This window comes from Oncorhynchus keta, chromosome 4 (assembly GCF_023373465.1).
Source record: "Oncorhynchus keta strain PuntledgeMale-10-30-2019 chromosome 4, Oket_V2, whole genome shotgun sequence".
Taxonomy (NCBI): Eukaryota; Metazoa; Chordata; class Actinopteri; order Salmoniformes; family Salmonidae; genus Oncorhynchus; species Oncorhynchus keta.
The window spans coordinates 54,164,584-54,176,800 of NC_068424.1; the positions used below are offsets into that span (position 1 = coordinate 54,164,584).

The window sequence follows — 12,217 nt, forward strand, 5'->3', positions numbered from 1 at the left end:
GCTAAGACAAGAAGCCGAGTACCATATTACTCAAGTATTCTTTATCAATTAACCAATTGTGAAATTAGGTTCTGCAGAGTGCACATTTGTGGTCCCGTTCTCACTATCTCAGCACTCAAACAACCCAAAAACCACATACATCTGGAACAGTTAACCTTTAATTTTCTCTTTTTAATTTATTTAATAACAAATTAAGTGAAAAAGCTTCTGAAAATAATTACAATGCTACAGGATTTTTTTGTCATCTAACAGAGGGAAACACATTTACACAAAAGTATATATTTATATTATTTTTTAGATGTGGCAAGGTGGGAAGGAAAAGAAGGATCCCTCAGAAGCACTAGACCGAAGGGTAACAGGACAGAATAATGACAGCAAATATTACATTTATACACTGAGTCTTATCAAGTAAAAATAAACTGTAAAGGGAACTCACATTTTATCCATGGGAAACAGAAAATGCATCAAAGTAGGCTGAAGGGTACTTCCTAGAATAGAGAGTTGTCATAGATTGATATTTGTACAAAACAGGGAGTTTTGGGAGTGATAGCACCTGAATTCTAACGGTTGTTTGAGATCGCGCCATTTACCCTGTCTCCGCCCCTTCCACCCCATTTCATTCATACCCCGTCCTTATTTAGGAGTGGTCTGGTCACCATGTCGATTGCCCTCGCACCTTCCCCGAAACCCCTGTCTGCGCCCCTCTGTCTCAGGGTGGGGTGACCTGACCAGAGTACTCCTGGAGGAGTTAGTTAGTCCACAGCCAACACCTTTGGTTAAAGACAGCCTTAGAACTCCCAGGGTGAAGAGAAGAACCCACCCCACAATCTCCTGCCACCCTCACAAGAACCCGTCTAACCTCTCCCCTCCACATATCATGGAATCCACTTCCCACCCCAACTAAATCATGCAGCGTAGGCGCCTAAACTCAAACTCCTGAGTCTCTTGTCTGGTTTAGTAAAATATATATATATATATATATATACACACACACACACACACACACACAACTGGAAAGAAATCCTGCTCCCACTAAGTGCGCAGTAACTAAGTGCTTTCCATTCCTGCTCCCTTCAGAGGCAGCAGGTGCTTTTAAGCCTCCCTGTCCTAGTCTTTTCTCTTGTCACACAGATGTCCCCAACCTCTCCCTGTATCCCCTGTCCCAGACAGAGGAGGCGGGCTCTAGGATATCCTCTGGATCAGTTTGTCTTCAGATAGGCAGTAGAGGGTGTTGACAGACAGCTCAGAGATGAAGGCCTCACAGGCTTTGCGGGACACACTCTTGCATTCCCGCAGGTCCAGCAGGGAGAGGCAGGAAAGCCGGCGGAGGTACCGCAGACACGAGTCTGTCAGCTTACTGCAGCCTGGGAGATAGAGAGACCGGGGCTCAACACTAACAACAACTCAATATCAAGTACTAGTCACAATCGTGTGTGTGCACACTGCTCCAAGTCTCAGCTATGGCTGTGTATGCGTGAGTCAAAGTCTTACCCCCCAGGTTGAGCTCGGTGAGTGTGTTGCGTGTGGAGGAGCCCACAGCAGTGAGCAGGTTGATGGACTGGTCAGTGAGGGCTCCACAGTGGGACAGGTCCAGACGGGTCAGCAGGGGCATGTGTCTGATCACCAGCCTCAGAGTAGAGTCACTGATCTCCAGCCCCGCCAGACGGAAAGACTGCATGTTCCTCAGCTGACTGCGGTTATCACAACCTAGAGAGAGATGGGGTAGGGGTAAACAGGAATTAGGGCGAGAAGAGGGGGGGAGGGGCAGAGGAGAAAGAGAGGTGACAGGAGGAAGGCGGTGGAAGGGGAAAAAAATAGAAAATATCTGTCTGCTGTGGACTCCAGCGGGACGCAGCTAATTCATTTGGTATGACAAGGGATTTATCCAAACAGTATTTAACTCAAAACAGAAAACGGTGGAGGAAAGGGGCAGGATGTGTTGCCTCACCTGGTGGGTTGAGCAGGTCCCTGATCTGTCCGTCTTTGATCCCGTCGGCCCATCGAAGGTCCAGCGTGCGCAGGAGGGGGCAACCGGGCGAGCTAAGAGCCGAAATTGAAGACCAGGAACAGCCAGACAACATGAGATCCTTCAACCCTGAGTCGGAGAGAGAATAAGTTACATCTCCAGAGTGAGTAGTTGTGAGTAAGTGTGTGAGGACATGTTTGGTGGCATGACTGTGTGTGTGTGTGTGTGTGTACCAGGCAGGCGGTTGATGAGCCAGGTGAGTTGTTTCTTGGAGATGGAGGTCCAGGAGAGGTCCAGGGTGACTGGTTGGCGTTTGATGATACCTGACAGAGCTTGAGGACTGATGGATTTAGACACGCTCAGATCGACCCGCATCCACAGCCTCTTATCCAAGCTCCTACACGAGAACACAAACACATTTTAATTGGTTATCGAGCTCCTATACACTCTTGTGCATGCAGACACATTCATAGTGTGTGTACAAAATGCATTATAAATAGTTTTTGTCTCTTACCATTTGTGCCAGTTCTTGCAGACGGCCATGCAGACACAGAGTTCGGCACGAGTCAGGTAACGGAAGACAGATACCCACACCTCCCTCTCACAGCCCGGCTCGCTCCCTCCATTCGCCACTTCCCTCCCCCCATCCTGTAAAGCCGACAGAGGGAGGCGTAGAGGAGGAACAGGAGAAGAGGAGGAAGCGCTGTTGTCTGTTCTCTCTGGTCTGCCTGGCCTCATTCTCCTCTCGTCTGGATGGGAGCCCCGTGTGTGTGTGTCTGAGTGTGAGGGTGCAGCGTAGGGGTCTGGGGCGTGGTTCCTGAGGGGTGGTCGGGCCAGGTTCTTGCGTTGGATGCAACTCTGGCCGGGAGGGGCAGGGCGGGGGGCGACTGCAGCCTCCAGTTTCGGGACAATGGCCCCCGGATCACGTTTGGCCCTCGACGGCTGTAGGGTTACTGTGAGATACGAGCCCTTCATGAGCTCGTCGCTAAGGTCCGACACTACGAGGACTGGTGGCTCCGTTTGTGCCTGTCCTCCTTCCCCCCAGTCTTCATCCATCTCTTCTTCTCCGTTTTGGTTGGACTCCTCACTCTGTTCCTTTTCCTCATCTTCTTTGGCTGCTCTTCTTCCTCGTCTCTGTGGTCGGTTCTCTTTGTTCCGTCTGGCCCGCACGCCGTTCTCCCTCTCCTCATCACTACCACTACTACTACTACTACTGCTGCTGGTGCTGCTGCTGCTGCTGCTACTACTGCTGCTATCACTCTCTTCCTCTGCTCCTCCGTGTCTCTGTCCTCTTCTTCCTCTCCCTGCTGCTCCTCCTCTGAGCCGTACTCCTCTCCCACTCCCTCGCTCCCTGTTCCCCTCTCCCCTGCCTGCAGGGGCCAGGCTGAGGGAGAGTTGGTGGGGATGGAGGCGAGCCCCTGTAGGGGAGCGGTAAGGGGAGCCTCTGAAGGACCCACGGCCCCGGGATAGTCTGCCAACAGGGGAGCGGAGGCGAGAGGACACCCCTCTCTGGAGGTGGGCTAGACCCTGGGAGCACAGGAGCTTAGGAGAACGCTCCAGAGACAACGTCTGCTTCTGTAGAGGATAATGGGTAAATTGATTAAACAGTGCTTTGGTTTGCATAATCATGCACTGGTTTGGAGAATTACTGTGCTTTAAAATAGGACTGCATGTGCTTACCGAATGTAAGATTTTGCTGCGCTCCAGTTTGATCTGCAACAAAGAGTAGAAAGAGATTTAAGAGATTACTTTGTGGTGAGGAATGATTGTACAATAGATGTAGAGCTTTAACACAGACCTCTAACCAAAAAGCACTCTAGCAACCCCCCCCCTCCTCACCCTCTTCCTGAGTCGAAGCTCCAGCGCTCCGGCTCTCTTCCTGTTTTGTTGTTGCTGCAGTAACAGCCTCTGAGAGGGAGGGGGCACTATCCGCTGGGACAGAGAGGATGTTAGAGGGGGTCTGCCACGTCGGCTCTTCCTCACCCCACTGCCTGCCTCCCCATCTCCTATCCCCTCTCGGTGGGCATGATTTGACGTTGAGAGAGAACCTGTAGAAGCCGTGCTGTCCTCACTGCTGGACGACTGAGACCGAGAGGGAGAGTGAGACAGGGGGCATCATCATGATCACTAAATGGGTATCAATAGAGTAGATGGGTATTGTCTTACAGGGACGTAGAGGAAGAGAGACACAGACTGAGAAATGGAGAGGAAGAGTAAGATTTGGGGTACCTCCGATGAAGAGCCTTCTTTGCCCTGGTAACATTTGGGACACTCCCAGCAGCTGGGCAGGTCCTTGTTGATCCTGCCCTCCCCAGGAACCTGAGAGAGAATTAACAACAGTTATAACACCTGCCATACACACAGAGGACTATTATATACAGCCATAACACCTCAAATCATCACATCAGTAAGGGCCATTTGAGTTTTGTGGGATACATACATTTTTAAGAAAATGTGTAATGGAAGTATGTTGCACAAGAAGGATTTTCCATGTGGATTGTAGTACAGCTTTACATGTATCTGCTAGTGCGAGGCCTGGTCACCTTGATGCAGTCGGGGTGGGCGATCTGAGCACAGTTGGAGCATTCCATGAGGGTTGTGGAGGGGCTTTCGTCTGAACACTCCTGTTTCCCCTGGCCCGCTCCACACAGAGCACACACCGCTGAGTTAGGCAGGCCAGGCTGGAGACGGGGAGAGACCAGGGTCAATATCCTACACACACCTCTCTCTGAGTAGGAAGGCACTGCACTGGCTACTCACAGCGAGACACTGCCTCATCATGCAGCCCTTCTTCATACGCCCGGGTCCTCCGAACCTCCTCATATCTTTGCAGAAGTTGCATTCGCCGCACTCCTTCCTCTGGCAGGCTGCACAGTGTTTGCAGCGCACGCGCCTACGTCTCAGAGCCGAGATAGAGGTGGGCTTGGCAGGGCGCGGGACCACGGCCTTGTGGGGCATGGCGAGACGAGGACGGTATACCACTGAGGGGGGAGGGGGCTGATACCACGAGGGCTGTAGAGGGGGGAGAGGAGACTGGAAAGTTAGTCTGTCTCTGTGTTGTTGAGACCTTGACTCTGGTGAGTAAATGTATGGCACCTGTATGTTAGGTGGATATTTGAATGTGTGTATGAGAGGCATGTGCTCTCTGGCTCACCCTCTTGGGCCACTTGACAATGGGCTTTCCGGTATAAGACAGCTTGGGGTCATCGTTGCAGTGTTCCTCCAGAAGAGCCTGAAAACAGCAGAACATTAGCCATGTCAGGATCATGTCTCACTGTATCACAACCAGCCATGATCGGGAGTCCCATAGGATGGCGCACAATTGGCCCAGTGTCGTCCGGGTTAGGGGAGGGTTTGGCCGGGGTAGGCCGTCATTGTAAAATAAGAATTTATTTTTAACTGACTTGCCTAGTTAAATAAAAAAAACATGCAAGACTTGACTGAGCAGATTACAAATGGATGCAGACAGCTGGATACTAATAGGTACCATTCCAAAATCTACAGTAGCATACCATTTAGAATTAAGCTATTGGCCATGCACGGGAAGTTGTATGCTAGTGTGGATATTGAAATGTAGCCAGAGACTGATGTAAATAGCTAGTGCAGCCATAGACACATCCTGTGTCGCTCAGTTGCAACCTCAGGATCATGGGTTTGATTCCTGCTGGGGCTAACCATACAATGTATGCATGCACTACTGAAAGTGGCTATAGATGAAAGAAACTGCTAAATAATATATTATTATATTGTAGACGGGTGTATTGTACCCACCCGTATGTCATGGAGCAGGGCGGGGGCATTACGGATGCCTGCGGGGACACACTTTTTGTGGGTCGGCAGCTCCTCCAGCTTCCCCAGCAGGTTCCACAGCCCCTCCAGCTCCAGGGGAGTCAGGTTTACTCTCACCCCCGGCTTAGTGGCACCAGGAAGGGGGAAGGAATCGTCATCAGACTCTTCCATTTTGACCTTGGTCTCACTTTCCTCCTTTTCTTCCTTATCATTGTCTCCCTCTTTCTTTTCCTCTGTGCCATTTTTCACGTGGCCGTTGAGTTTGTTCTCCGAGTCTTCACGGGTCAGACCTGACAGAAGGATAAACTCAGAGGAATTAATATTGAGAGAAAAGATAAGGAGGGGAAACAAATGGTGTACTCACCAACACCAAGTGAGTGCTTCTGGAAGTCGGGGGTGAGGTGGGAGGTGTTGGTCAGGCAGTAGAGGTATCTCTCCAACACGTACCAGCACATCTCATAGTAGAAGGGGTATCGGAACTTAGCCGGGACCTGGAGAGGGGACAAGGACAGCAGTACACATGAGATATTGGAAGTCAACAATTAATTTTCCCCCTAATCAAGTAGTACTCATCCAAACTCATGGATCTGCAATACAGTAGTGCATTTCCGTACGGTAGTGCGTTACTATATGGTACAGTAGTGTGTTACGGTACAGTAGTGTTACAGTGTGCAGTAGGGGACAGTACTCACTCGTGTGCGGTCCTCAATGTTGTAGATGTTGAGCTGCATGGGGATGTTGAAGCTGTGGAGGAAGTTTCCTCCAAACACCAGTGTGTCCTCAGGGGTGTACACAGCATGGATCCAGCCTAGGCAGTTGGGTAGGTTAGATTATTTTTGTGTTGGAATGTCTGTGTCCGGGTGTGTCTGAGGGTACGTCTCAGTGTGTGTGTACGTACCGGAGGGGATCATGAAGGTGTATCCCTGCTTCAGTTCTATCCTCTGACAGTCCTGGGCCTTGTCCCCGAGGAAAATGTCTCCCTGTTTCCCTGACAACACCCAGTTCTCATACAGCTCCAAGTTCTGGGGTGTGGGCGGGATAAGCCAAAACACCTACAGGAGGTCAGAGGTCAGGGTTGAAGAGTGAGATAGTATTTTATTGTATCTGTGTCTAAATTGGCATATGTCTTAAACCTTCATAACTCTAGAATGTGCTGATAATGGCAGGCATCTTGGTCAGGGATAAATTATGTTCTATTAAATTCTGTGGTGATTCAAATGTGACACATCAAGGCTCTGCTTCTCCTGGGTGTTGTCTCACCTTTCCCCCCCGCAGGATGTGGTACCAGACCGACGTACCGCCAAAGTCAACGTGGAAGTCTGTGAAGCAGCCCTGAACACTCATCAGACAGTACCTGAAAGAGAGAGATAGAGGGAAGAAAATACATCTTTACATCCAACATCAACCTGCACTAAAACAATGTAATAAAGATATTATATTCAATCAACTCATGCTTCCACCCACAAACACTGCACGGGGTAGAATTAATCAGTGTGGTTGAGTACATGAGGAAGGAAGGTCATGTAAAGGCACGGGACTCACTTCTGCACTTTGGGATACTGCATTTCTATTATAGAGTTGGTTGAGTCTCTCTGTCTTTCCTTTAGGTGCCTTGGCCACATGTTGTCCACCCAGTCTATCAAATCCACCTGGGGAGAAAAGGCATACGTCACTGACTGTCCAGGGCTCTGTGGAAGTGATAGCCCAGCGTTTACAATGGTCAGACTCCCAAAGCTTGCCATGTGATAGTTTGGTGTTATGTGTGTATATCTTTCAAGCTGAGGTGTCTGACAAGGTCTTCTGGTTTGCGTGTGTCTCTTACCGAGGTGGGTCGTTTCACCAGGTTCTCCAGCTTGGTGTGACTGAACTCCAGGCTGATGACGTTATAGAGCTTATCTCGCTCCGAGGGCGGGGTCTCGTAGTACCGCCGCCATTGGGCCATGGACATCTCGATGCCCTTCTGAGTGGTCACATCCATAACGTCAACCATCCTCCGACTGCCTATGAGAGAGGGAGACAGGCAAGGGGCAGGGAATATTGTTCACAGGGCTGCAGCACTGTTAAATCAGTTGAAATCAGCAACTGTGAGTTCATAGTTTGGACCTTACCTACAAACAGCTTGACATCACTCACACTGAAATCAGAGTCTGGCATCCTGAAAGAATGAGAGCGAGAGGGCGTGAGAGCGAAAGAGAGAGGTTATTAAATACATCTGGAAAATCAGAGTGAACCAACTGTTATATTTCTATCCAGGCACAGATATGCAGTGAGGAAGGTCGGTTAGATAATTAGAAAGAAGCGTGACCTACTCTAAGCCGAGGCCATCTTTTTTCTCAAAGACGATAGGGTCTCTCAGCCCCTCCCTCTGGATGTACTCGAATGTGAAGTCTGCAGAGAAACACGTTATAGACAATGCAGGGTAGGCACACCAAGAGTAATCAAAAAAATAGAATACACCATAATTAGGGACATTATTTTTTTTCCAGATAAAAAAAAACGTTTTTCCAGATCAAGATCATCACAACATAAGAGAAACATGGTTAATGCATCTAAGGGATATTACAGCGTGGTTTGACCCGACCTTTTCCATCCATGTGTTTAACCAGGTAAGAGTTGAACCTGTCACTCTGCAGCTTCTCATCCAGGTCAAACGTCCTCTTCCCCTCAATCTCATCGTCCGAGATCCCGTCATCCTGGTAGCGCCGCCGCGTCCCTGTACGCTAGTGACACAAGGCAGAAACTCAACTTGTTGTATCATTTTGAATGAGTTTTCTCCTGAGACCATGCATGTGTAAAATCTGGCAGTTTTTTGACCGTTCACTCTTCGGTCTGCATGGTCAATGCAGCAGATGCTACAATATGCAGGTTTTTTTTCTGGATCAAGAAGGGGCTTAGGAGGTGGGCGAGCAATGGGCCCAATCAGTCCAGATGGACTTTAGAGACAATTTTAGAGGTCCCCATCTTGGCGGTGTAGAGACATTTGTAATACTTATGCAAATGTCCTTCAATTCTACAAATTTCTCCATGTAACAGAGAAATTGTTTCAGTTTGAAAGCGAGTTTCCTGTATTCTACACATTTTGCCATAGAGCTGAGAGAAAATCTTGCAGTTTTTAAGCTAATATTCTGCAATTGTAAATATGTCATTGAAGCTGAGAGAACCTAGCTGTTTTTAAGCTAATTTCCAGCAATTCTATGCATGTGGGAATGGCTAATGCTGTGTTATTTTGCTGTGTTATAATGTTCAAACATTATTCAAACGAGACAACATTCCATTATTATCTATAATTCTATGGATTGTTTTTAATGACAGCAGATGTTATTTTGTTAAAACATAATAACAAACATACTGCTAAACTAATTGTTTTGGGAAGTTTCGATTCTCCCCGACTTTCCTAGCTTTTTTTTAGCTGATTGTTCATTTCTCAAAGATTATATTATTTAAAAATATAAAATCCCTGATATGACGACAACATCGATGCTGCTTTCCACTCTGTACTTAATATAAATCCACAAACGTTCTATAATTACACTATTAGTTTGTGTATCTTTCGGCCTCCAAGCAGCTAGTTGACCTTTTCTTAGCAAGTTGTGGCTAAAATAAAATGTGTTAGCTAGCTAATAAATTTAGAGTCAGTCAGAGCAAACATAGCTAGCTATAATACAGCCGATACCAGTGCTGGTGTAGGCCAATATCAGCATGTTGTTTGTACATTTACATTTTACATTTAAGTCATTTAGCAGACGCTCTTATCCAGAGTACAACAGTATCTTCTAAATCTGATACGAATAAGTGAAGAGAAAACATTTAATGTAGCCAAAGATTATAGGGTGCCACCCCTCTGGTAAACACTTCGGTTCCTACCCTGTCACAATTACACCTCCATAGAGATCCTGATAGTATTATAATTCTTAATCATACAAACGCCTCCCTGGCTTTTTCATTTTTTGTCAAACACTGTATTCAAAGTGCCCACTATTACATTCTAACTATAGAATTAGAATAATCCTATTTCCATGATTTCAACAGTTCACCCAAGTGTTTTGATTTAAAGAGCAATTGCAATATTTGGTTCAAAATAAGGCCTCATTTATTTTTTGCCCATATCATGCAGCCCAACATGGCAGTGTGGAAATTAACTCAAATGAGATCAACTTTTGGTTGAAGTTTGATTGAACAGCATAACCCAATCAGAATGGTGAAAGCATTGAAATCACTTACAATGCATGTGTTGCCAACCTAAGTAGGATGCACAAATACAAGCAAAATTTTAACTTTTATTATTTAAAAAAAAAAAAAGTGTAGCATTTTGATATTTTTTGCCCATATCGCCCAGCCCTATATAGATTCATAACAGAAAGATTTGCAGATGAGTCATTCAGTCACTTAATGGTCCGTGTGGGCATCACAGTAGGGGCTTATCCTACTACGACCCCATTCCCCCTATCCTCTCATAGTTTGGCTTGACAGATGGGTCCAGCACAACAACCCCATTCACCCCCCCCACCCCCCACAACCATATCTCTAATCAAAACACCAAGCATGCTGTTTCCTACTCAGCTGGACTGATCCATTCTCATATATTGATTTAACCACAGTTTGAAAGACACAAGACAACATTCCATTATTATCTATAATTCTATGGATTGTTTTTAATGACAGCAGATAAAACAAAATCACACCCCTTAGAATGGCCTAATGGTTCTACAAAGGATAGCTGTGTGTGGGTTGTCACAATTGAATACATGTCCTTGGCCCTTGGGGTTTTATGCTGGGCATCTGGATAAGCACTTTGTGACAACTACGGACGGAAAAAGGACATAAAATACATTTTACTGAATGATGTCCTCTGCTCTAAATTAGTCACTGCACGAGGACAAAAAAGTTCAACGTAATGTAAGGTACACGAGTAAGCATTTTCAAGTAGGACAACACTAGTGAACTTGAACCTACTGACACACATTCAGTATTTCGTCATGCCAACAAATAAGCAACACTATCTATTGATTGAGCTCATTAACGATGCAAATGTGGTTTTGATTAAGGAAACTATAATTGTCTTATTGTACACTTGCAAAATAGTGCAACTTGGCCAACTCCAGAAGTATATTGGTTAAGTTAGTATGCCTAAACATATCTGGTAAAACGAACTTTAACTACTTACCAAGCGCTTGCTGTAACGAGGGTTTTGGTCTTCCATAACCTAGGTATGCAATGAGACAGGTTTAGGAATAAGAAGATAAAATACCGGTAAGAGTTCTGGTACTTGTACTGACAGTTTGCCAGATAATATAGGACCAATAATGATATAGTTCTATAGTTGGCGACAAAATTATCGATGAATAGCGTATCTCCAAACTAGCTGGTTATCAGCTACTAACGTTCATTTGGCTACATTGCTAATATAGGCTAGCTAGGGTTTTTGTATTTCACTAGGCAAGTCAGTTAAAAACAAATTCTTATTTACAATGACGGCCTACTGGGGACCAGTGGGTTAACTGCCTTGTTCAAGGGCAGAACGACATATGTTTACCTTGTCAGCTCAGGGATTCGATCCAGCAAACTTTAGGTAACTGGCCCAAAGCACTAACCTACCTAACCCTAGGAACAATCGATAACGTTGATAGCCAACTAACGTTATTCTTTTACCTAAAACAGCAAAAATATTTAGCAACAAATTCGAATTTTACTCGCAACAAAACCAGTGAGTTCGATGGTTGTGCTTGGCTTATGGTACAGAACTGACCGACTTGCAGCAGACGCTGTTGTTAGCTGGCTGGCTAGCTAGAGTGAATCTTAGCCAGCAACGTTCTGGCAGCTAACGTTAACTAGCTAACTTTCGCGAATACATGTGTGTGTGTATGTGGTTGTCTCCTGTTCGAACGCAGTAGCCATGTTAGGCTACATTTGTGGGGCATTTCTTTAAAATATGTACAATAACTAGCGACTTCATTCACGGAACGTTAGCCCGCTAGCTAGCTACCGTTAGCTAGCCATGTAACTTACATTATCTAGCTTACTATTGGGAAAATGCTATTATTTTCACTGTACCACTGAAATAACTCCTGCGGTTGTTGTGGTCTATACGTTGTCCTGTAGAACTGCTTTTATGGGTTATCCTTGAAGTTGGTATCCATTTTATATAATTTTAGCTGTGTAGTTTGTTATCCGTGTTATTGTGCGATAAGTTAAAGCGATCGCTTCGGGACGCCATTTTCATCTGAGCACAAAACACACAGGGCGGATTCTATTAATCTGAACGGCTGGGCACCGTCTATGGCCGGTGACGTCAACGGGCAAAAGCGGTGAGGTAGGAGCGCAACTCAACTCGAACAGTAATCTGAGTTGCTCGGTCATGTTGTCAACCAGGCAGCACCATGCTTCGTTCAGAAACATACCACATCTCCTTTCCATTAAATATATGTTAGAATGTTGTTTGGGAAAGAAGATAAAAACGCTTTA

General features: G+C 46.2%; 1 protein-coding gene across 2 annotated transcripts; it reads right to left on the reverse strand.

The window, feature by feature from the left end:
• Nucleotides 1–150: 150 nt before the first annotated feature.
• On the reverse strand, nt 151–11,999 carry LOC118375714 (lysine-specific demethylase 2A-like). 2 transcript variants are annotated; one of them, XM_035762309.2, is made up of 23 exons: nt 11,807–11,999; nt 10,920–10,958; nt 8,337–8,475; nt 8,065–8,143; nt 7,864–7,910; nt 7,578–7,756; nt 7,298–7,404; nt 7,016–7,109; nt 6,654–6,807; nt 6,448–6,563; nt 6,120–6,246; nt 5,738–6,045; nt 5,121–5,198; nt 4,727–4,978; nt 4,510–4,647; nt 4,196–4,285; nt 3,806–4,048; nt 3,647–3,679; nt 2,481–3,541; nt 2,200–2,363; nt 1,949–2,095; nt 1,492–1,707; nt 151–1,364 (listed from the first exon to the last, which is right to left on the reverse strand). In XM_035762309.2, exons 2-23 carry the CDS (start codon nt 10,953–10,955, stop codon nt 1,183–1,185), a joined length of 3,990 nt encoding a protein of 1,329 aa, XP_035618202.1. In that variant the 5' UTR covers nt 10,956–10,958; nt 11,807–11,999; the 3' UTR covers nt 151–1,182. The 2 variants fall into 2 exon arrangements, with proteins under 2 accessions (XP_035618202.1, XP_035618204.1); XM_035762311.2 differs by having other exon boundaries at nt 11,289–11,999.
• Between the last annotated feature and the right edge of the window lie 218 nt (nt 12,000–12,217).

Coding starts and splice junctions, on each gene's coding strand:
- LOC118375714 (XM_035762309.2), bottom strand. CDS start 10,955: ATGGAAGACCAAAACCCTCGTTACAGCAAGCGCTTG. Junction 6,808..7,015: donor ACATCCTGCGGGGGGGAAAG/GTGAGACAACAC, acceptor GACCTCCTGTAG/GTGTTTTGGCTTATCCCGCC. Junction 4,049..4,195: donor AAGAAGGCTCTTCATCGGAG/GTACCCCAAATC, acceptor TCTCGGTCTCAG/TCGTCCAGCAGTGAGGACAG.